General features: G+C 46.6%; 1 protein-coding gene across 1 annotated transcript; it reads right to left on the minus strand.

Moving 5' to 3' along the window:
* Positions 1–5029: 5029 nt before the first annotated feature.
* Positions 5030–24065, minus strand: LOC114797401 (intersectin-1-like). Its single transcript, XM_028992349.1, has 21 exons — positions 23949–24065; positions 22598–22659; positions 22272–22367; positions 20448–20511; positions 19894–20054; positions 19593–19700; positions 19187–19259; positions 19000–19109; positions 17959–18022; positions 17480–17617; positions 17267–17370; positions 16607–16857; positions 16403–16507; positions 15884–16024; positions 15448–15535; positions 11313–11621; positions 8350–8459; positions 8233–8247; positions 8003–8124; positions 5261–5456; positions 5030–5178 (listed from the first exon to the last, which is right to left on the minus strand). Exons 2-21 carry the CDS (start codon positions 22617–22619, stop codon positions 5164–5166), a joined length of 2292 nt encoding a protein of 763 aa, XP_028848182.1. The 5' UTR covers positions 22620–22659; positions 23949–24065; the 3' UTR covers positions 5030–5163.
* Between the last annotated feature and the right edge of the window lie 1448 nt (positions 24066–25513).

Genomic DNA, 25513 nt, shown 5'->3' on the forward strand with positions numbered 1-25513 from the left:
TCCACCCGCGGGGAGAAGTGGGACGCCCCCCCCCCTCCCGCCAGCGCGGTGGTACGGTCCAGGATGTGCTCTGTTTACAAACCTCGCACCTCCCCGACAAATGCGTTCCACCCGGCGACTTTTACAAATAAAAACGTCACAATTCATGTCCCTGAGCAGGACACTTAACCCTGAGTGTCTCCAGGGGGGGACTGTTCCTGTAACTACTGATTGTAAGTCGCTCTGGATAAGGGCGTCTGGTAAATGCTGTAAATGTAAATGAACAAACGCGATGAAGGCGTCAGCGCTCACTTCCCACAATGCACCTGCAGCGACAAACAGCACACAGTGACATGTGTCCTCTGTATTTAACCATCACCCTTGGTGAGCAGTGGGCACCATGACGGGTACCCGGGGAGCAGCGTGTGGGGACAGGACCTTCATCAAGGCAACCTTCTTACAACGGGCTGCTTCCTTAACTGCTGGATCACCAGTGTCCCCTGAGACGTATGCCTGCCTCAGACAGTGTCTTCTCCAGGTCTGGTACATTTACAGCATTTACCAGACGTCCTTATCCAGAGCGACTTACAGTCAGTAGTTACAGGGACAGTCCCCCCCTGGAGACACTGAGGGTTTAAGTGTCTTGCTCAGGGACACAATGGTAGTAAGTGGGATTTGAACCTGGGTCTTCTGGTTAATAGGCAAGTGTGTTACCCAATAGGCTACTACCACCTGGTAGCAATGCAGTTTTCAAACCAAGTTTTTAGCGTGTGCAGGGAAATCTGTAGATCCCGCCATCTGATTCCCGCAATGGTTCCTAACCCATATTAAGTAAAGTGAAGTGATTGTCACATGTGATACACAGCAGCACAGCACACGTTGCACACAGTGAAATCACCCTGAGTGAGCAGTGAGCAGCCATGACAGGCGCCCGGGGAGCAGTGTGTGGGGATGGTGCTTTGCTCAGTGGTACCTTGGCAGATCAGGATTCGAACCGGCAACCTTCTGATTACGGGGCCACTTCCTTAACCGCTAGGCCACCACTACCCCCAGAATATTCAGATTCACTGAAAAAATTACCACTATGACCCTCAGTTTAAACAATACGCTGATCGAATTGATGCGATGCGAAGCATGTCGGTCAAAGAGAGTCACACACGTGGGGTCAGGGGTCAGAACTGATATGATGGCCATTTTATTAGGATTCTGCAAAGACAGGACAGTCCAGGACAAACTGATAAAAATCGCCAGAACCTGTCTCGTCCTCACGTCACATCTATGCTCATGCCTGTTCGTTTTTTTTTTTTACACAGCAGTATTTCTCACTTTTTTTTGTACACTTTAATCCAAAGGTCACGGCTGTCCTATGAGAGACGAGATCAGGAAGATCTCGACCTTTCACCCCAAACAGAGCACGAGAACAGGCCGCCGGGTTTTAATGAAACAACATGCAGCAGCGGGATTTAAAAACCCCGCTTTTGAAAGGTTGGTAATAAAAATGGAACGTCTCGTTCGACCACAGCACCAGTAGATGGACCCGTCGTCCGCTGGCGGGGACGGAGAACGGACGGAATTTGTCACAGTGCCTCTTCCTGCTCAGGGATTCGGACGATTCCGGCATCCCGGCTGATCCTCCTTCGCTCGTCGCTACAACTTGAGTTGAGTCCCAACGAACAAAAAAATAATCCCAGAGTCACGAGGAAAATATGCACACACACACACACACACACACACACGCACACACACTCGATTACACTACATCTACTGTGGGCTGACATGGATTCTTTTTTATGCAGAAATTTAAAAGGCTCTTTTAAATTTCCATTGCTTACTGGCAACCTGTCTCCGGGAGCACAGTGAGATTTTACTACATGAACTAAAACACGGAAGCAAAATAATATTCATAAAAAGGAAGAGGAACAAAAGGACAGAACTTCAACAAATGCAAAGTAATGAAGGATAAAAAAAAGAAAGGAACACGTTGCATATCTTCAGGTCGTGGGTCAGCGTTTCTGTCCTAGGGGTTGGGTTTACACACACCTTCCCTTCCTGCATCACACACACACACACACATGCAGAGAAATGGGTTATGGTCCATAGGTGGAAAACAAAGAATAATTTATTATACAACACTGGCACTGTGTGTGAGTGTGTATTTGTGTGTATGTGTTTATGTGTGTATTTGTGTGTGCTTGTGTGTGTGTGTGTGTGTGTGTGTGTATGTGTTTATGTGTGTTTTTGTGTTTCGGTGTGTGTATATGTGTTTGCGTGTATGTGTGTGCGTGTTTTTATGTGTTTATTTGTGTGTGATTGTGTTTCTCTGTGTGTGTGTTTGTGTGTATGTGATTATTTGTGTGTGTGTTTATGTGTGTATTTGTGTTTGTTTATGTGTGCGTGTGTGTGTGTTTGTGTGTGTGCTCACGTTGCTGGCAGGAGTCCATGTCCGTCACCACTTTGACGTAATTGGCCGGGAAAAGGCCCACGGATCCATTCAGCTCCCCCTTCCACCAATCAGGATCCTCCGTGCTCAGCACGTTAATGACCTGACCTTTCCCGAAGGGCAGCTCATCATCGTTCTGCGCCGAGTATTCGTACAGACTCACCACCTGGCACACTGACCGAAAGATATTCATGCTGTTAAAGCGCCAGATTGTTTTCTACCTGCATGACTTGTGTTACGGTATTTTATTTTTTCAATAAATAAAATGAATTAAATGAAGATGATGTGAATGTGAAATTACACAACTCACAGTTTGAATGAACGTGACCTCGTTGTGTATAAATGATATATTTTATCTCTCTTTCCCAGAGAGAGAGAGAGAATCTGCCCTGGCGCGTATTTACCGGATTTAGCCGTCTGTAGGCTGGGGGAGGTGCTCTCAGGGGGCGTCGCCACACTGCCATGGCTGTTCAGAAGCTTGACATAATTGGCGGGAAACCAGCCAATCCTGCGCTTCTTTCCCTGCGTCTGTGAAGACGAGATTCAGAGTAAACGTGTTACGTAGGAATATGTGTGTGTGTGTGTGTGTGTGTACAGGTGTGTATACCTGCAACTCCCCCTCCCACCAGCCCTCGGGGTTCTTCTTCCGGACACAGACAAGTTGCCCCGGCAACAGAGAGAGCTGCTCCACTCCAGTGGCTGTGTAGGGGGCGATGGCCTGCGCCAGTTCTAGGTGGAGGGGGCGGGGCCAAGCGGGAATAATATCAGAAAGTGAAGTGACTGACATTGTGAAACACTGCAGCACAGCACACGGTGACACGGTGAAACGTGTCCTCTGTATTTAACCGTCACCCTTGGTGACAGTGGGCACCATGACAGGCGCCTGGGGAGCAGCGTGTGGGGACGGTACCTTCATCAAGGGGACCTCAGTGGCACCTTGGCGGCTCGGGATTCGAAGCAGTAACCTTCAGGTAACTTGGGCAGCGGTGGCCTAGCGGTTAAGGAAGTGGCCCCGTAATCAGAAGGTTGCCGGTTCGAATCACGATCCGCCGAGGTGCCACTGAGCAAAGTCCCCAAACACTGCTCCCCGGGCGCCTGTCATGGTCCCCACTGCTCACTCAGGGTGACGGTTAAATGCAGAGGACAAATTTCACTGTGTGCACCGTGTGCTGTGCTGCTGTGTATCACAAGTGACAATCACTTCACTTCTGAAGTTTTACGGGGCCACGTCGAAAAGGTTCACGTATATTAGAAATAATTCTACTTCCTGTGTTGTCTCCAGTAATGTATGAAGTGCTCACCGAGCTTCTGTCCTGCCACGCCCGGCCTCCCTGAGGGACCCTGTCCCTGAGAGATCATTATAAAAAGGGTTTAGCAGTAACACACACACACATTCCAGCTAAAGACACAAATCAGCATCACTTTCTATCACAATCGCTGGCAAATGATCATCTGTCAGTCACCTTGCCGTCTTTCGCCCTGACGTAGTTGGAGGGGAAAACGCCCGTTTTGTCCCTGACGGCGCCCGTCCACCAGTCCCCCTCCCTCTTCAGCACGGCGATGACATCGCCCTTCTGGAAGCTGAGGTCGCCTGGCTCAGCACTCTCGTACGTGAACAGCGCAACGAATTCTGGGACATAGAGGATGAGGACGGCACTGTAGGTCAAAGACAGTAGTGACAGGGACAGTCCCCCCCTGGAGACACTCAGGTTTAAGTGTCCTGTCACGATGGCTGTAAGTGCAGTTCGAACCTGGGACTTCTGGTTCATGGTTGAGTGTGTTACCTGGTCTACCACTATGTACCATCCGACAACTCATACAAAACACAGCAGCACGACTGATCTTCAACCTTCCCAAGTTCTCCACACCGCCCCTCTGCTACGTTCCCTCCACCGGCTCCCAGTAGCTGCACCCATCAGGTTCCAAATACTGATGCTGGCCTACAAACTTGTAACCTTCTTCTTGTCTGACTTCTATATAGAAACTAGAACCGAGTGAATAAAAAGATTGTATTCATAGTTGGGGGTCCTAGTGAACCAGAACTGACCACTTCATCCATGGTGACATTGAAGCATGTTTCAAGGAGCTCTGGATAAGGGCGCCTGCCAAATGCCGTAAATGTAAATGTAAATGTAAATGTTACCCGGCACGGGATAATGGGATTCACCTTCTTCAGCGTCTGTGCATCTGGACGGAGAAGAACCGTCCTTCTTCATGCAGGACGGCTCAGATGCTGCAACCTCAGAGCTAAGATGTAAAAAAAAAAAAAAAAAAAAAAAAATTACAAAAAGCCCTCACAGATGGACACGAGTGTGAAACACACACACACACTCACACACAGACCTGGAGGGGATGAGCTTGACGTAGGATTTGGGGAACCAGCCCCTGCGCCCCTGCAGCTCGCCGAAGCACCACATGTCCTGCAGCTCCAGCAGCCGGATCAGCGCCCCTTTACTGAAGCTCAGGTGGTTCCCCTGCTTCCCCCGCCACCCGTACAGCGCCTCCACACACACGCCCTCTGCCCTCTGACCCTGAAGCAGAGACATGTTCTGACCACCCCGGCTACGTAGCTGCTCTGCTCGGTGCTTCTTTTCGTCCATACCTGTCCTGGAACTGGCGACGGAATGGCGGCGTTGACCGTCGCTCGGGTGAAGGCCGATCTCTGGTGCAGAGGCCGCCCCCTGCTGGCCGCTGGCAGGCCGGGCTGGGACGGCCAGGGGTCCGGGCCGTCAGGCTCGCCCTTCTCAACCGACGCCCAACTGGAACGCAGACGATGAGTACAGAGTTAAAATAAAACCGCGGCGGGCCGTGGCGGCCACACGTCCAGCCGTCACTACTCACGCAGAGCTGAAATCTGCCCACTCGGTGGAGGTAGGTGCAGGGGGGGGGGGTGGAGTCCACAGGGATGGGAGGCGGGGCCTGTCTGGCCTCTGTGGGCGTGGCTTGGAAGCCTTCAGTGGAAGCAACGCTGGCCGATGGCTTAGATGCAGTTGATGAAGAGGACGATGAAGAGGATGAAGAGGAGGGAGTGGATGGCCTGGGAAAAACACACACACACAAACACAAAATAACTATAATAACATGAGACGTTCTAACCTTTAAAAACCTCTAATAGCAGCCTGGGCATTTATTGAAGTGTTGGGAATATGACTTTTATAAAGTAATTAGTTATGTTTACTAGTTACTTCTTTCATAAAGTAATTAGTGATGTTTACTAGTTACTTCTTTCATAAAGTAATTAGTTATGTTTACAAGTTACTTCTTTCATAAAGTAATTCGTTATGTTTACTAGTTACTTCTTTCATAAAGTAATTAGTGATTTTACTAGTTACTTCTTTCATAAAGTAATTAGTTATGTTTACAAGTTACTTCTTTCATAAAGTAATTCGTTATGTTTACTAGTTACTTCTTTCATAAAGTTATTAGTGATGTTTACTAGTTACTTCTTTCATAAAGTAATTAGTTATGTTTACAAGTTACTTCTTTCATAAAGTAATTCGTTATGTTTACTAGTTACTTCTTTCATAAAGTAATTAGTTAGTTACTTCTTTCATAGAGTAATTAGTGATGTTTACTAGTTACTTCTTTCATAAAGTAATTAGTTATGTTTACTAGTTTCTTCCTTCAAAAAGTAATTAGTGATGTTTACTAGTTACTTCTTTCATAAAGTAATTAGTTATGTTTACTAGTTTCTTCTTTCAAAAAGTAATTAGTGATGTTTACTAGTTACTTCTTTCATAAAGTAATTAGTTAGATACTTCTTTCAAAAGGTAATTAGTGATGTTTACAAGTTACTTCTTTCATAAAGTAATTAGTGATGTTAACTAGTTACTTCTTTCATAAAGTAATTAGTTATGTTTACTAGTTTCTTCTTTCAAAAAGTAAGTGAATTACAGTATTGTGAAAGTAACTTAAAATGTTTAAATATGTCATAAATGTGGATTCCGTGGTAGTTCTGCAACTATTGAATATTTTTTAATGGAGTATTCTGTCATTTTTTTCATCGATTAATCGAGAAATCAGACAAATCATACTTTTGCATTTTTAAACAACTCTATCAATAGTGTGTTATGCAACATGAAAATCCTCTTAAAATGAGCAAGCAATTATTCCTCACAATTATTATTATTTTTTTATTAGATCAAATCTTAAAACCTTTGGGTTACTGGCTCCAGAACTAAGCCCATTTAATCAACCTTTCTGTGAAACATCCATGATGTACATGAAAAAAAAAAATGAAACTATTGTCCTTAGTTTTATTTTAATTTAACAAAGGAAAATGGGTGAACCCCCTGCTATACCCCATCTGATAATAAAGAGAAAAATAGTAAAAATATATATATAAATAAATAATTCAAGTATTACTAATAATCCAACTTAAACAATACAGTTCAGTTTCCAGTTGTATCCAGATGAGGTAGATAGAATGTTTAATGTTATGTGCAAAAAATGTTAGTTAGCAATCATAAAAATACGAAACCTTGTAGAAGCTGAGTCGCTTGGAGAAGTGTGGTTTACGTGAGGATTTGTTCGGTTCAGGTGCCGTAGTTTTGACGAAGTACTTTTATGGTAAACCAGGTCCGTTTTACAATGTATACACGGCACTACGTTGTCCACCTTACGCAGCGTAAAATGGTCCCACACTTCAGACATTTTATGCCTTTTACGCACACCGATATCTTCTTTTTCCACCAATAAATCACGCCTCCTTAAATCTTTGAAATGCGCTTCAGTTAAAACAGTCCGTGTAGAACAATGATACCGGTTCTGCATAGCTCTGCACTGCATAGCTCTGCACTGCATAGCTCCGCACTGCGTAGCTCCGTGGGAGCGATACGATAATAGATGGACTTTGGTGACGAATTAAATTAAACGAAGCCTTGAGGCAAAGAATTTTCCTCGAACATTTTTTGTAATCGAATCATTCGAATAATCGTTTCAGCCCTGTTCCGTGGCTCCGCCTCCTCCGCCGTGGGCGGAGCTCACGCCGACCGCAACTGGCTTTGCACCTCCATCTGCAACTGGCTATCGACTTCCACATTCTTGGTCGCTACTTTTGGTGAAGCATGATACGATGAGACTTAATTTTACCGTGAAGTTTTACTCGACCTTAGACAATCATCATCATCATGGCGGTTGTCTCATCCCCTCGCCAAAGAAGAGAAAAAGCTTTTCTGCTCCTGTGGCTGGTCGTAACACCGGTATGGTAACACCGGTATTCCCATCACTGCTTATTAGAGACCTAATTTTATTTCATATGAAGCCCTCTGACGACGTAGTAAGTACCAAAACATGTTTTTAAAATGAATTTAATGGCATACGGCCTTTTGGAAGACTTATTGGGTGGTAGTAGCCTAGTGGGTAACACACTCGCCTATGAACCAGAAGACCCAGGTTCAAACCCCACTTACTACCATCGTGTCCCTGAGCAAGACACTTAACCCTGAGTGTCTCCAGGGGGGAACTGTCCCTGTAATTACTAAGTGTAAGTCGCTCTGGATAAGGCCGTCTGGTAAATGCTGTAAATGTAAAATGTTATTGGAGGCTGTGTGATCTGGGAGGACTTGTCGCAGAAAAACTGACCTCAGTTCCGGAGGGACATCACCATCAGGGAGCCTCTCGGTGTAGTTTGCAGGGAACCAGCCTGTTTTCCCCTTCAGTTCGCCGTCCAACCAACCCATGGCCCCAACGTGATCCTCATCCACCTGAGCGGACCAGGGCAACCACTCCTGATTTCTACACTTGTTCATTTTTTATAAACTGATGATCATACACCTAGACTGACAAGCAGGAGCGAAGCTTACTGAACTTACCAAATCCACTTTGACCTAAGAACAAAACAACAGAACAAAGCAAAAGCCAAACAGTTCATAGGCTCATACATGCAACTATGATTCTGAAAGTGTACTGGTGGAAGGTTCTACACACACCGTGATGATGTCACCAGGCTGGATGGAAATCTCATCTTGACTCCGGGCATTGAAGGGGTATAAAGCTCTGAAGGAAACAACCCTGACCTTATCCTGAGTGATACCAGCCACTGTAAGAGACAGAAAAAATTTATTCAAAATAAAATACAAGCTTTTGAACAGAGTGAGGACTATTTTTCAACTTGGCACTAAGCACAGCAGGAAGCACAAAGCATGGGGCTTGTGTGATGGTTTAAGGTGAAATACGTCTTCAGGATTTACATAAATATATAGAAACACGTTAATGATGCTGGACTGGCATTGGTTTAAAGCATCCAGAATGATAATAACTGAAAGTCCCTTTGTAAAAACATCATTGAAGATTGTGTTCTGGGTGTCAGAAGTACCAACAAAATGGATAGTTTCTCTTCCTCAAGATACAGAAAACTACTGGTTAGGATGACATGCCTTACACTGGTGAACAAGCCCCATGTCGTGCATGTAATGCTGCACTTAGCGCCAGTTCTAATGTATAGTATTTAAATGGATCATCATTAAGATGCTTAATTCAGTCTTTTAAAACGAAATTGCCTCACTAGCAATTATAACATTCCCGTGTCCCAATTTATTGATCCTGAGGAGAAAACTTTGCAGGAAGGTGAAAGAGATGGCTTTAGTCATTATGACACAATCCAGCACAGCACACATTGACATAACAAAATGTGTCCTCTGTATTTAACCATAGCCACTTAGCGCAAAAAAAGAGATAAAACCTAAACTAACCTAAAAAAACATAATCTGAAAATTCAGATATCAGTTTTCTGTTCACCTTCCCATATAACCAAAGTAGTGGTGGCCTAGCAAAGCTCCATCCCCACACACTGCTCCCCGGGCACCCACACTTCACAGTGTCACCATGTGCTGTGCTGCTGTGTTTCACAATGACAATCACTTCACTTTCACATCACCCTTAGTGACAGCCATGACAGGCGCCCGGGGAGCAGTGTGTGGGGACGGTTGTGGTAGGGTGGTAGTAGCCTAGTGAGTAACTAGGTAGTATAGAGGGCGGTAGTAGCCTAGTGAGTAACTAGGTAGTATAGAGGGCGGTAGTAGCCTAGAGGGTAACTAGGTAGTATAGAGGGCGGTAGTAGCCTAGTGGGTAACTAGGTAGTATAGAGGGCGGTAGTAGCCTAGTGGGTAACTAGGTAGTATAGAGGGTGGTAGTAGCCTAGTGGGTAACTAGGTAGTATAGATGGTGGTAGTAGCCTAGTGGGTAACTATGTAGTATAGAGGGTGGTAGTAGCCTAGTGAGTAACTAGGTAGTATAGAGGGCGGTAGTAGCCTAGTGGGTAACTAGGTAGTATAGAGGGCGGTAGTAGCCTAGTGGGTAACTAGGTAGTATAGAGGGTGGTAGTAGCCTAGTGGGTAACTAGGTAGTATAGATGGTGGTAGTAGCCTAGTGGGTAACTATGTAGTATAGAGGGTGGTAGTAGCCTAGTGAGTAACTAGGTAGTATAGAGGGTGGTAGTAGCCTAATGGGTAACTAGGTAGTATAGAGGGTGGTAGTAGCCTAGTGAGTAACTAGGTAGTATAGAGGGTGGTAGTAGCCTAATGGGTAACTAGGTAGTATAGAGGGTGGTAGTAGCCTAGTGAGTAACTAGGTAGTATAGAGGGTGGTAGTAGCCTAGTGGGTAACTAGGTAGTATAGAGGGTGGTAGTAGCCTAGTGAGTAACTAGGTAGTATAGAGGGCGGTAGTAGCCTAGTGAGTAACTAGGTAGTATAGAGGGCGGTAGTAGCCTAGAGGGTAACTAGGTAGTATAGAGGGCGGTAGTAGCCTAGTGGGTAACTAGGTAGTATAGAGGGCGGTAGTAGCCTAGTGGGTAACTAGGTAGTATAGAGGGTGGTAGTAGCCTAGTGGGTAACTAGGTAGTATAGATGGTGGTAGTAGCCTAGTGGGTAACTATGTAGTATAGAGGGTGGTAGTAGCCTAGTGAGTAACTAGGTAGTATAGAGGGCGGTAGTAGCCTAGTGGGTAACTAGGTAGTATAGAGGGCGGTAGTAGCCTAGTGGGTAACTAGGTAGTATAGAGGGTGGTAGTAGCCTAGTGGGTAACTAGGTAGTATAGATGGTGGTAGTAGCCTAGTGGGTAACTATGTAGTATAGAGGGTGGTAGTAGCCTAGTGAGTAACTAGGTAGTATAGAGGGTGGTAGTAGCCTAATGGGTAACTAGGTAGTATAGAGGGTGGTAGTAGCCTAGTGAGTAACTAGGTAGTATAGAGGGTGGTAGTAGCCTAATGGGTAACTAGGTAGTATAGAGGGTGGTAGTAGCCTAGTGAGTAACTAGGTAGTATAGAGGGTGGTAGTAGCCTAGTGGGTAACTAGGTAGTATAGAGGGTGGTAGTAGCCTAGTGAGTAACTAGGTAGTATAGAGGGTGGTAGTAGCCTAGTTGGTAACTAGGTAGTATAGAGGGTGGTAGTAGCCTAGTGAGTAACTAGGTAGTATAGAGGGTGGTAGTAGCCTAGTGGGTAAATAGGTAGTATAAAGGGCGGTAGTTGCCTAGTGGGTAACACACTCGCCTATGAACCAGAAGACCCAGGTTCGAACCCAACTTACTACCATTGTATCCCTGAGCAAGACACTTACCCCTGAGTGTCTCCAGGGGGGGACTGTCCCTGTCACTACTGACTGTAAGTCGCTCTGGATAAGGGCGTCTGGTAAATGCTGTAAATGCTGTACCTTCATCAAGGGGACCTCAGTGGCAACTTGGCAGTTCAGGGTTTGAACCCGCAATCAGTAGTTACTTTCTAAGCCGCTAGGCCACCACTGCCCCAGGAGTCGGCAAACTTTAATGACATTTGAATGGTTATTCCCGTTATTCTCTTCTCATTCACTTGGACAAGTTCCTGTCTTTATTTTCTTTAGTTACTGCGGTAATTAACATAGTTAATAAAGAGCAGAGGATTCGTGAGTGTAAAAACTCACAGGTCGACTGAGCTGGCGGTGTGCCGGGTTCGGGCTGTTGTATAAAGTGCAGGTCGGCGAGCCGCTCCGCCTCCTCAGACACTCGCTTCATCCAGGCCAGAGGGGGCACTGCAGGAGCCAGGCGCTGCTCCCTCGTCCTCTGCTGCCTGCTGTGGATCTCGCGTAACTCCTTCAGCTGGGTGTTGAAGGCCTCGATCTCTAGCAACTTAGAGCGGGTCTCGTGCTCCACCGTCTCCAGCTGATCGCACAGGTGTTGCCGCGATGAGAGCTTGAGCTCCACCGCTTTCTGCAGCATCACTAGCGTGTTGTCTGGAAAATCCAGCACAAACAGTCGAGTAAACCAGACACAATCAGCCCTGATATCTACTTAGGTGGATTTCGATCATTTTATTGTTAAAGTGCAAATAAAACAGGAAACAGGGCAGATGGATGGACAGACGGGTGGAACGGTGAGATGGACAGACGAATGATGAGATAGACGGGAGAAACGATGAGATGGACGGTTGGAGCGGTGAGATGGATGACTGGATGAATGGGTGGAATGATGAAATGAACGGGTGGAACAGTGAGATGGATGAGTGGATGGACGGGTGGAACGGTGAGATGGATGGATGGAACGTTGAGATGGACAGGTGGAACAGTGCGATGGATGGGTGGATGGACGGGCGTAAAAATGAGATGGACGGGTGGAACGTTGAGATGGACAGGTGGAACAATGAGATGGATGGGTGGAATGATGAGATGGATGGGTGGAACGTTGAGATGGATGAGAGGAACGTTGAGATGGACAGGTGGAACGGTGAGATGGATGGGTGGAATGATGAGATAGATGGGTGAAACGGTGAGATGGACGGGTGGAACGTTGAGATGGACAGGTGGAACAGTGCAATGGATGGGTGGATGGACGGGCAGAATGATGAGATGGACAGGTGGAATGCTGAGATGGACAGGTGGAACAGTGAGATGGATGGGTGGAGCAATGAGATGGATGGGAGGAACATTGAGATGGACAGGTGGAATGGTGAGATGGATGGGTGGAACAGTGAGATGGATGGGTGGAACGATGAGATGGAAGGGAGGAACGTTGAGATGGACAGGTGGAACGGTGAGATGGATGGGTGGAATGATGAGATGGATGGGTGAAACGGTGAGATGGACGGGTGGAACGTTGAGATGGACAGGTGGAACAGTGCAATGGATGGGTGGATGGACGGGCGGAATGATGAGATGGACGGGTGGAATGCTGAGATGGACAGGTGGAATGGTGAGATGGATGGGTGGAACAGTGAGATGGATGGGTGGAACGATGAGATGGAAGGGAGGAACGTTGAGATGGACAGGTGGGACGGTGAGATGGATGGGTGGAATGGTGAGATGGATCGGTGGAATGATGAGATGACACGATGGTAGTAAGTGGGATTCGAACCCGGGGTTTCTGGTTCATAGGCGAGTGTGTTACCCACTAGGCTACCACCACTCTGAGATGGGTGGGTGGAATGATGAGATGGACAGGTGGAACGGTGAGATGGATGGGTGGATGGATGGGTGTAATGATGAGATGGATGGGTTTGAACGATGAGATGGATGGGAGGAACATTGAGATGGACAGGTGGAATGGTGAGATGGATGGGTGGAACAGTGAGATGGATGGGTGGAACGATGAGATGGACGGGAGGAACGTTGAGATGGACAGGTGGAACGCTGAAATGGATGGGTGGACTGGTGAGATGGATCGGTGGAATGATGAGATGGCTAGGTGGAACGGTGAGATGGGTGGGTGGAATGATGAGATGGACAGGTGGAACAGTGAGATGGATGGGTGGATGGATGGGTGGAATGATGAGATGGATGGGTGGAATGATGAGATGGACAGGTGAAACGGTGAGATGGATGGGTGGATGGATGCGTGTAATGATGAGATGGATGGGTTGAACGTTGAGATGAACAGGTGGAACGGTGAGATGGATGGGTGGAACGGTGAGATGGACAGGTGGAACGGTGAGATGGATGGGTGGAACGGTGAGATGGATGGGTGGAACGGTGAGATGGATGGGTGGAATGATGAGATGGACAGGTGAAACGGTGAGATGGATGGGTGGATGGATGCGTGTAATGATGAGATGGATGGGTTGAACGTTGAGATGAACAGGTGGAACGGTGAGATGGACAAGTGGAACGGTGAGATGGACAGGTGGAACGGTGAGATGGATGGGTGGAACGGTGAGATGGATGGGAGGAACGTTGAGATGGACAGGTGGAACGGTGAGATGGACAGGTGGAATGATGAGATGGATGGGTGGAACGGTGAGATGGACGGGTGGAATGATGAGATGGATGGGTGGAATGATGAGATGGATGGGTGGAACGGTGAGATGGACGGGTGGAATGATGAGATGGATGGGTGGAATGATGAGATGGATGGGTGGAACGTTGAGATGGATGAGAGGAACGTTGAGATGGACAGGTGGAACGGTGAGATGGATGGGTGGAATGATGAGATAGATGGGTGAAACGGTGAGATGGACGGGTGGAACGTTGAGATGGACAGGTGGAACAGTGCAATGGATGGGTGGATGGACGGGCAGAATGATGAGATGGACAGGTGGAATGCTGAGATGGACAGGTGGAACAGTGAGATGGATGGGTGGAGCAATGAGATGGATGGGAGGAACATTGAGATGGACAGGTGGAATGGTGAGATGGATGGGTGGAACAGTGAGATGGATGGGTGGAACGATGAGATGGAAGGGAGGAACGTTGAGATGGACAGGTGGAACGGTGAGATGGATGGGTGGAATGATGAGATGGATGGGTGAAACGGTGAGATGGACGGGTGGAACGTTGAGATGGACAGGTGGAACAGTGCAATGGATGGGTGGATGGACGGGCGGAATGATGAGATGGACGGGTGGAATGCTGAGATGGACAGGTGGAATGGTGAGATGGATGGGTGGAACAGTGAGATGGATGGGTGGAACGATGAGATGGAAGGGAGGAACGTTGAGATGGACAGGTGGGACGGTGAGATGGATGGGTGGAATGGTGAGATGGATCGGTGGAATGATGAGATGACACGATGGTAGTAAGTGGGATTCGAACCCGGGGTTTCTGGTTCATAGGCGAGTGTGTTACCCACTAGGCTACCACCACTCTGAGATGGGTGGGTGGAATGATGAGATGGACAGGTGGAACGGTGAGATGGATGGGTGGATGGATGGGTGTAATGATGAGATGGATGGGTTGAACGATGAGATGGATGGGAGGAACATTGAGATGGACAGGTGGAATGGTGAGATGGATGGGTGGAACAGTGAGATGGATGGGTGGAACGATGAGATGGACGGGAGGAACGTTGAGATGGACAGGTGGAACGCTGAAATGGATGGGTGGACTGGTGAGATGGATCGGTGGAATGATGAGATGGCTAGGTGGAACGGTGAGATGGGTGGGTGGAATGATGAGATGGACAGGTGGAACAGTGAGATGGATGGGTGGATGGATGGGTGGAATGATGAGATGGATGGGTGGAATGATGAGATGGACAGGTGAAACGGTGAGATGGATGGGTGGATGGATGCGTGTAATGATGAGATGGATGGGTTGAACGTTGAGATGAACAGGTGGAACGGTGAGATGGATGGGTGGAACGGTGAGATGGACAGGTGGAACGGTGAGATGGATGGGTGGAACGGTGAGATGGATGGGTGGAACGGTGAGATGGATGGGTGGAATGATGAGATGGACAGGTGAAACGGTGAGATGGATGGGTGGATGGATGCGTGTAATGATGAGATGGATGGGTTGAACGTTGAGATGAACAGGTGGAACGGTGAGATGGACAAGTGGAACGGTGAGATGGACAGGTGGAACGGTGAGATGGATGGGTGGAACGGTGAGATGGATGGGAGGAACGTTGAGATGGACAGGTGGAACGGTGAGATGGACAGGTGGAATGATGAGATGGATGGGTGGAACGGTGAGATGGACGGGTGGAATGATGAGATGGATGGGTGGAATGATGAGATGGATGGGTGGAACGGTGAGATGGACGGGTGGAATGATGAGATGGATGGGTGGAATGGTGAGATGGACGGGTGGAACGGTGAGATTGATGGCTGGATGGATGGGTTCTCACTCTGTAGGCTGTTGAGCTGCGTGTGTCTGAGCTGCTCGTTCAGATGCTGTTTATCAGGGATCAGGCTCCCCAGCCACTGCTGACACCCCTGCAGGACAGATACAGACAATCATTGTGTCTTTATGTGTGTTTGTGTGTGTCTCAAGGTATTAACAGAAAAAAATGTTTGTCCACACGTCAATGTCAGAGGCACCAGTTGACGCCCCCTGAGAGAAGTCGTCAAGTCGTTTTTCTCTCCGTTTCTGCTATTTTTTTGTAATTAACTTGCTCTGTCATCTTATGTGATGTGTGCAGGGAGGAAGGTGACACAAAGACAACCTACTACCAGCATGTGTGCTACAGAATGATTGTATTATTATATATGTTTATTAATATATGTTTGACTTTATTGATGAAAAAGTAGATCTGAAAAAAATGTTATTGTGTTCGTGTGAACCTGTAACTGCTGCTGCAGGTGAATGATCTCTGTGATGCGCTGCTCGCGGGTCTGGTTGATGTTCTCGATTTCTATTTTCCACGCTGAGAGACGGAACCGGACGTCCTTCAGCTTCCCCTCCAGCAGATGCCTTTTCTCACACTAGGAAACAAAAAAAAAAACGCAGAACAAATCCATCACAAGATCTGGCCTGTCACGGTAATAACTGGGGATGTGGCCTATGTACTAGGAATGTTGAGGGTGTGGTCTTTGTAGGGTGGTAGTTTCCTAGTGGGAAACTAGGTAGTAGTGAACCAGAAGACCCAGGTTCAAACCCCACTTACTACCATCGTGTCCCTGAGCAGGACACTGAACCCTGAGTGTCTCCAGGGGGGGACTGTCCCTGTAACTACTGATTGTAAGTCGCTCTGGATAAGGGCGTCTGGTAAATGCTGTATATGTAAATGTTTGGAGTAGTTGGGGGTGGGGCCTGTATGTAATATTAATGTGTGGGGGCGTGGCCTGTGTGATGAATGTTACCAGGGCCTGAAGTTGGTTCTGCAGGGTGTTCCTCTGTGTCCTGAGCTCAGCCACCCTCTGCTGTTCTCTCCTGCGCTGAATAAACAGCTCCTCCCGCTGGGCAGCCTGACAAATTAACACACACACACACACACACAAACACACAAACAATGCACAATTACACAATTAATTTTCACTTTCAACATGCAGAGACAAACTACACACCTCTCGCTGCTCCATTTCCTTGCGTCTCTGCTCCTCCCTCCGCCTCTCCTCCTCTCTCTGCTTCTCCAGCTCCTGCTGCCGACGCCTCTCTTGCTCCGCCCTCTCGCGCTCCCTCCTCTCCGCCTCCTCTCTCTCCAGCGCCTCCCACCTCTCCCGCTCCTCCCTCTGCTGCTCCTCCAGTGCCTGTCGCCTTTTCTCCAGCGCCGCGCTCCCTCGCTCGAAGTTCTCCCGCTTCCTGTCCTCCAGGGTCACTAGGGGGCGGGGTTTAAATCAAGCGAGGCTTGTACGTCAGCTTGGGCGGCCTGTTTTACTCTAGTCTATCTAGTTTTACTCTAGTCTATCTAGTCTAGTCTAGTAATTTTTGTCTTTATTAATCTCAGTCACGTCCACTCATTTTAATCTAGTCGAGTCCACCAAAAGTCTGAGTATTTTATTAGAATTATCCATGACTATTTTAGTTATAGGGTTGGTATTTATATAAATTGTGTTTTAGTCTCTTATTGTTGTAATGAAATTTTATTTAACCCAGACAATACAGTAAAACTAAAATACAGAGACATTTTAGTCTTTAGTTTTTATTAAACGTGACTATTAGTCACTATTAGATATTAATGTAAGAAATATCGTTGACCAAATCAACGCTACTAGTTGACCTCTGACCTGGAAGCTTTTTCTCAGCCCACTCCTCGTCCTCAACATCCTCCACAGGTGGCTGCTGACTCCGGGTCTGACTGGAAATGGGCGGTACAGCAGCGCTGCCTTTACTACAGTAAAATAAAATTAATTTAAATACATTTTATTCAAATAAAAAAAATAATAAAACCAAACCCCACTGAAACTCTAATAACTGGCCATTCACAAGGAGACACTGACCGGAACGTGGGCGGGATCAGGTCCGAGGACAGTGTGTGTGGGAGGGGCTGGCCTGTCATGGCCATGTCAATCAGGTGCATGGCCAAAATAAACTCCTCCCCTGCGAGTCGGCCATCTTTGTCCACATCACACAGATCCCTAAACGTACGAGTCAGAGTTGGTAAGATTCGGGCGACATTTCGACTCTTTTTCCTACTCAGCATGTTATAATGGAACTGTTTCCCTAGTTTAATGGAAATGCGCTACTGAAACACACTTTATGAAAATCTGTAAATGCACTGAGAATCTCAGCACAGAGGTGTGATATTGTGATAATCCTGCATGCTCCTGCTCCAGAGTGTCCATTTCTCCCTCGTTTATCTGACATAAGTGCTCCTCTACGCTGACGAACAAAACATCAAAATTTAATGCAGCATATGCCGAGAGAAAAAGAAGAAGAAATGGCATTTTGGAGGCAGCGAGATGTGAGGAGGACTGACCAGATGGTGGCTAGTTGGCTCTGGGGCAGGTTGGACTGCATTAGGACGGCTCTGGCCTGGGCTCCTGCAACACAGAGAGGAAACAAGCGCTGCTCATCGTTCCGTATAAGGTTTCAGAAAAGATTCCTGCTGGAACAGCACACCACTGCAATAAAATATCACACTGTGGTCATTTACATCCTCATCAATTATGAATGCATTGAGCAGTCCATGTATCAGTCAGATGTTTTTGTACATTTTACCGGCCATATAGTTTGGTTCTCATTAAATAAAGTATGAATTTTAGAATACATATATATTATAGAGAGAGAGAGAGAGAGAGAGAAAGAGAAGAAACAATTAACCCTGAGTGTCTCCAGGGGGACTGTCCCTGTCACTACTGATTGTAAAGCGCTCTGGATAAGCATGTCTGATAAATTATAAAAGTTTAAATGTAAGAAAAAGTCTTTGTTTCCCAAAATTAATCAGCTTTAATTCTTTTTTTAAGAGTTTCACAGGGTGCATGAGATGCAATGGAGGCTGTAAAATGGAGGCTGTGCCTGCAGCACCATGAGCACCATGGACATGGCCTCCACCAAAAGCAGGACCATGGACAGCACCACCTGAGGAGACTCGCACAGAATAACCAGATTAAGGTCAAAAGACAGATTAATGCAATCGTTTGAACAAGTCGATTGCTTCAGCAGTCTGGGATCACATGCTTAGTTCTCTGACTGAGGCCTTTCTTCTGACACGTCAGAGAGCAAAGTAAATAAATTATTAGTTGCCATTTCAAAGAGAAGTATTAGTGGAGTAAAAGAAATATTATGCTTAGATGAAAATGGCAATAACTGCAATTTTATCTTTATTTTGACTGCTTTGGTTTGCTCTTCATCTAGGCCAACCAGCACCACTGATCTTTGACCTTGTTCTGGTGTACCCTGCAGTACAGTGAAATGTAAAAGAAACTGTTGTGGCCTACAATTACATTCGGCTCCTCAAAAAAAAGGAGCAAAATGATCCTCAGCAAACACACACACACACACACACACACACACACACCTGTGAGGTGGCCGATCATCAGTTTATCATGGCTGTTGAAGAGCTGGCGGTACTTCAGGCGTGAGGACTGTGGGACGGCCCAGTCTGCTGACGGCGGTGACGCTGGAGAGCTGTGTGGGCAGAATGAGTCCAGGTCAGACGGAGTGTGTGTGTGTGTTGAGTTGCTATGCGAGACGGGCCAGATTACCTGGGTCGCTCCGACAATGGCACCAACCCTGATTTAGCACCGTGGGGAAGTCGAGGCGACGACGGCTTCACACCTGTGGGGTCCAATCAGAAAAGCGAGTCAGAGAGGCGAGACAGAGAGTCGCTTCTTTGACTCTCCTCTCAGACTCTCTTTTCTGTCTCACTTCTCTGTCTCGCTTTTCTGTCTCGACTCGGAGAGGCGAGTCGGAGGGGCAAGGCAGTTGAGAACGCATACATTTAGAATTTAGAATAATTTGGAATTATTTTGAATTTTTCACAACCAGTGTTACACCGTAGAATTGGGGAGAGTCTCCAAAATCTGAACTGAGTGACTGAACGCTAAACCACAAAACGAAAAGAAGACGATGATTAACGACAGAAATACACACATCCGCATCATGCTGCACCTGTATGAGGAGGCTCTGTGATTGGTGGAATCACTGAAGGAGCTCCATTAGTAACTGTGGACAGAGGGAAAGGTGGCGACAAGCCCAGTCTTGAGACAGGGGACCCTCCTGGAGAACAATGTGATGTGAAAATGTTACTGTGATGTGATATATATTTCAAAATCAAAAATTGTAATAAATCCGTAAGTATCTATATGTATATTGGATATTTATCTAAACATTCTAAATGTAAAAAAACAATTATATTCTACATATTTTTACAATAGGACAAAGGTGACCTTTGACCTCTGCCGCATCTTACCCCTGGGCGTGTGGGGCAGCCGCGGGAGGGGGGGCTGTTTCAGGGAGGGGGGCAGTGAGGGGGGCAGATGGAAGCCCTGCAGTTTCAGCATGATCAGCTTCATGGCGATGGAGAACTCGTGTCTGTCCATCCTCCCGTCGCTGTTCAGGTCGGCCAGCGCCCTGGACACGCCCCCAAAGCAGATTCAACACAAACGAACCAACAAACGAACCAACAAACGAACCAACAAACGAACCAACAAATGAACCAACAAACGAACGGCCCACTGCCTGCATTACAGCATCGGACGTGTGGGTCCAACACTAATCTGGTTCACAGACAGAGGAGCTTACACTCTGTCCGCTGCATAAGCCAGGATGTGTACCTGAACACACACACAGTAACACACAGTAACACACAGTCTCAATGTAACACATTCTATTAACCACTCACTGTACCCCCTCAAATACAACTTCATCATCATCCTCCTCCAGATCCAACAGACATACAGGACAGAAAATCGGGTCTGAAGCGGACTAATCAGTTTTGTAAAAGCCATGAAGACGACTACACACCATATCTGAGCCAGGACGGGGGGCGGAAGGCCAGACTGGAGGAAGAAGTTCCTGCCCTGGTCACCTGTAGAAGTAAAGAAGAGAAAAAATAGAGTAGAGAAAATCCTCCAGAATGAGGAAATAGGGGTGGCGAGAGCTGTCAATCATGCACACAGGCCCCTCCCCCTTTTAATACATTTTTAAACTTTATCATCTGGGTGTCAGTAATAATTACAGGACATGGTGAGGAAGGCACGAGACAGTGGATTTAACACAAAAACACAGGACAGGGTAGAACATCACCAACCAACGACAACAGACACAAACAGGGCAGCTTGACACCTGCAAACACAGCTGAGAACAATCTAGAATCAAGGAAACCAAGAGCAGCGGAGAGGAAATATACGAAATCACAGCTTGCATTATCAGAAACTCCTACGCAACTACTCCACTAAATCTACTTTCTACAAAGCAGACCTGGAAACACCGGCCCACAACCCTCGGAAACTCCACAACATATTCGCATCTCTATTGAACCCTCCAACTCCCTCTGCTCCGTCTTCCATAACTCATGAAGATTTTGACAACACTGAGCAAATCTGCCAGACATTCTCCACCACCACAACCCCTAGTCCACCCTCTGAAGGCTCGCCAACTGCCCTAGAACAATTTTCAAAACTTCCTTCAGATCCTCCAGATCACATCTACGGGCAATACAACCATCTGTCCGCTGGATCCAATCCCCTCCACAATGCTCCAAACTATCTCGCCTGACCTTATCATAAATGGTTCAATTACATCTGGTCATGTCTTTAAAACAGCCAGGGTTCTTCCAACCTTCAAGGAACCCACCACTGATCCTGCAGACGTCAACAACTACCAACCAGTGTCTCTCCTCCCATTCCTTTCTAAAGTCCCTGAGCGCTGTTTCTAGAATCAGTTATCACAGTAGAACAACTACTACAGCCCTTCTGGCTGATACTGAGAAGCTACATGTCCATCTTGAAGACACTTGGAATTTGGGGCTCAGCATGGCAATGGTTTGCTTCATACCTTGACACCTACCATGAAACGTTCTTCATCCAGACTCTCCACTGGTGTCCCTCAGGACTCAGCATTCGGTCCTATCCTTTTCTCGCTCTACATGAGGTCACTTAGTGAAGGTCATTTCCTCACATGGGTTACTATGCCGACACACAACTCACATAAGTAATCTTCTCTTTTCCTCCATTAGATGTACATGCCGCTTCCAAAATCTCTGCAGGTCTAACTGTCTAGCAGCCCATCATCTAAAACTCAATCCCACTAAAACAGAAGTAACATTCCAGCAGATTGTTCACCTCACCAGGATATCTACAGATCTCTCCTTCTACAAGGAATCTTGGAGTAACTGTAGACGATCAACTCTCCTTCTCAACTCACATCACCAATCGTTCCCATCATGTAGGTTCCTTCTCCACAATATCAGACAGCTCCGCCCTGTCAACACAGGCCACCCAGATACTTGTTTAGTCCCTAGTAATCTCACGACTGGACTACTGTAACTCCCTTCTGGCAGGTTGACCTCTGACTTCCATCCAGCCTCTACAACTCATACAGAACGCAGCAGCACCTTCCCAAATTCTCCACACCACCCCACTGATACGTCCCCTCCCCTGGCTCCCAGTAGCTGCTCCACCGCATCAGATCCGAACCATCACCTCAGGGCCCTTATTATACCTCACACTGCTCCTCACACTCTCCGAGCTTCCAGTCCTGCTCGCCTGGTCCCTCCATCTCTGAAGGTACGAGGAAGACACTCGGCCAAACGCCATAAATGTGAACGTGTCTCTCCGCGGTGCTGACCTGTGATGTAGCCGGACGGCGTTGGGGACAGGCCGAGGAACTGCTGGTCGTGTTTGGCCCGCTCATCTGACGAGATGACCCAGACGTCCATTCCCCCTGGGACGGGACGGTAAAGTAAAAGCAGGAACAGCTGGTGAACGCCGATTCGTGTTACCGTATCAACGGGTGCAAACGAAACAGGTTCCTACAGCGCGTCAGATCTGAAATGCATTAATAATATGTCAAATATGTGACATAATCTACTATTAACTAGTCATAGCGCTGTGATTGTGTTATAGCACATGACATGTGAAGTGTGTGTGTGTGTGTGTGTGTGTTTATTGTACCTCCAAAGGGAAACTGTGCCATGACTCAGTCATTCAGCAGAACATGAACCTTCACCGAAGACCTGCATCAGCGGGGAGAACAGAATGGGGAGAAATCGTCACGTCCGCTGCTCTGTCAGTCCCGTCTGTCCCCATCACTTCCTGCACGGCGCCACAGAACGGCCTTGCGTTGGAAAACGCTGATCAAAGGCGAACGTTCAGGTGACACCGTTCCTCCATGATCAGTACCAGCTCTTCATCCTCACGCCATATAAACCACACACACACACACACTCCCCAACGTCTTGGTAACAGAACATCATCTCGTCCTCGGTGAAACGCAGAGCCAACCTACTCAGGGCAATGTCACCCCAAGGACACGCGTGATTGCGCAATTATACAGGCTGAGGGACAGACACGTGAGGACAGAAGGAAGTAATATCATGCATTCCAATTAACTAATTACACATCTAATGTAGCACCGTTAATTAAGAGAGAGAGAGAGAGAGAGAGAGAGAGAGAGAGATTTTACACGGTTCCTTTAGGTGTAAAGGTTTACCAAAATATATTTTTAATGATAATAATTATAATTATAATGAGTCTGATTTAATGGTGAAAAAGCCTCTTGAAACAGATAGATAGATAGATAGATAGATAGATAGATAGATAGATAGATAGATAGATAGATAGATAGATAGATAGATAGATAGATAGATAGATAGATAGATATAGACAGATAGACAGACAGACAGACAGATAGATAGATAGATAGATAGATAGATAGATAGATAGATAGATAGATAGATAGATAGATAGATAGAAAATAGATAGATAGATAGATAGATAGATAGATAGATAGATAGATAGATAGATAGATAGATAGATAGATAGAAAATAGATAGATAGATAGATAGATAGATAGATAGAAATAGACAGATAGATAGATAGATAGATAGATAGATAGATAGATAGATAGATAGATAGATAGATAGATAGATAGATAGATAGAAAATAGACAGACAGACAGATAGATAGATAGATAGATAGATAGATAGATAGATAGATAGATAGATAGATAGATAGATAGATTAGGGAGGTGTGGGATGAACGCAGAAGGATGAACGGGGCGTGAGGCGACAGCCACCAGACATCGTGGTGACACCATTCTGCACGACAGCGCGGGTCAGGTCCGTCTCGCGGTGACCGGTGACCTCCCAGATTTGCGGTGGCCTGTCGTCCCCCTCCTCCCCTCCTCCTCTCCTCCTCTCGCTTTCATCCTCCCATTCATTCAGCCATTCAGGGATTTAAAAAAAATAACGACGATAAAAAAAAAACAACGTCGCGTCGCGTCACGTCACCGACGTCCTCCTACCTCGTCCCGCGCGCGCTCACGGACGCTTTTATTCCCATTTTCACCGACGACGTTCGTGTGACACTGGAGAGGACACGACGCGACGCGCTCTCGCTGACCCCACCGCTGGCCCCGCCCCTAACACTGACTGGCAGTTCCGCGGACCAATGGGCAAGCAGAGCCGGTGTCGCCTTGCGATGATTGGTGTTGCGGGGCCAATGGCGAAGTAGTGTCGAGGTCTCTGATATACACTGGATATATTTATAAAAAATTACCGAATTCCCGTAATTTCGTTAAGAATGTGCACATTAATATATTCCAGATGCGCGTATCTATATGAAATGTTATGGAAACATTCCATAATTCCGTAATCTCTGTGCATGAGGTGTAGAAATGAAGGGGAGCTGTCACGGTGTCTCTGCTCCCCTCTACTGTCCAGAACGACGACCATGTGTCTGATCAGCTGTGATGCTTCATTTAAAAAAAAAGTCACCATTAAAGAATTGATGGAAGTTCACTGACTCTTGTACTTCAATATAAAAAGCAGCATCGGATTGTTAAAAATTGTTCACATTTAACCCTGTTTATTACTGTCTCAAACCTGTTCAATAATGCTGATAAAGTTCTCAGAGACACTCTGTGGTTTTATGCTGTTCTGTTCTGTAAATGTCATCTGGGTTTTCTTTGGTTTTCACATCCAATGTATTTGTCTTTATTGACAAGTCTCTCATAGTCTCTCTCCATTTTTAAATCATAATTTAGGCCTGTCAGTATGACAGACCATTAACTATTGTGCTGGGAATACATTTTGGCTCCCAAAGGGTGAAGCTAGCGGCCCAGGAGTCCAGGAGAGCCCTCGCCGAGAGTCGGTTGGGAAAACCCGGATAAAAGGCAAAAAAGAACATGTGTTACATTCAAGGCTGCCACTCTTAGACCGTGAAATGCACAGAAACAGCAATATCCGCACAGTATGACATATAGTTTATTTTGGTAGGTCGCCCATCGGGTCCAAATTTTAAAAAGCTGGGTTTACTGTTGTTCAGAGAAAGAACTTTTCAGCTCCCTGTGGGTAGCTGTCAGAGCTTGTGAGACGAGTCTCACGATCTGACATACTAGATGTGTCGCTATCACCAACAGTGGTCAGGAAACCCTGCATTCGTAGCCGCCACACCAAGACCTTGAAACACACACAAAAAACGGAGAGATCAGGCCCAAAGCCTGAATTTGCACTGATACGGTTTCATGTCAGGTCGTGTGGCTTTTCCTTCCGCACGGTTTGACATATGGCTTGGCGGGATTTACTGTCCGCACGCAATTCTAGTCCTAAAATCGACTTTTTGGGACTTTGTGTCCAGATGGTTTGATATACAAAGACATGTTTTATGTCATCTCGTAGATCTAGCAAAGACCGATGTTTTGTCTCTTTCCGCTTTATGGATCATGCACAAAAACAAAAAAATGTTTTTATTTCTTTATTTATTATTTCAGACTTTTTTTCAACATTTAATGCGGGTCGTACCGAAGCACGCACACCGGTGTGCTATATATCAAAAATTAGTACTATATTGTGTGAGGTGTGCTATTAC

The sequence above is a fragment of the Denticeps clupeoides genome, chromosome 9 (genome assembly GCF_900700375.1).
Source record: "Denticeps clupeoides chromosome 9, fDenClu1.1, whole genome shotgun sequence".
Classification (NCBI taxonomy): domain Eukaryota; kingdom Metazoa; phylum Chordata; class Actinopteri; order Clupeiformes; family Denticipitidae; genus Denticeps; species Denticeps clupeoides.

What these genes read in the sequence shown, in the direction of transcription:
- LOC114797401 (XM_028992349.1), bottom strand. Translation starts at nt 22,619, where the DNA reads ATGGCACAGTTTCCCTTTGGAG. An exon ending in GCCGTCCGGCTACATCACAG is followed by an intron (nt 20,512 to 22,271) that starts GTCAGCACCGCG and finishes TTACTTCTACAG; the next exon opens with GTGACCAGGGCAGGAACTTC. An exon ending in CTGATCCCGCCCACGTTCCG is followed by an intron (nt 17,371 to 17,479) that starts GTCAGTGTCTCC and finishes ATTTTACTGTAG; the next exon opens with TAAAGGCAGCGCTGCTGTAC.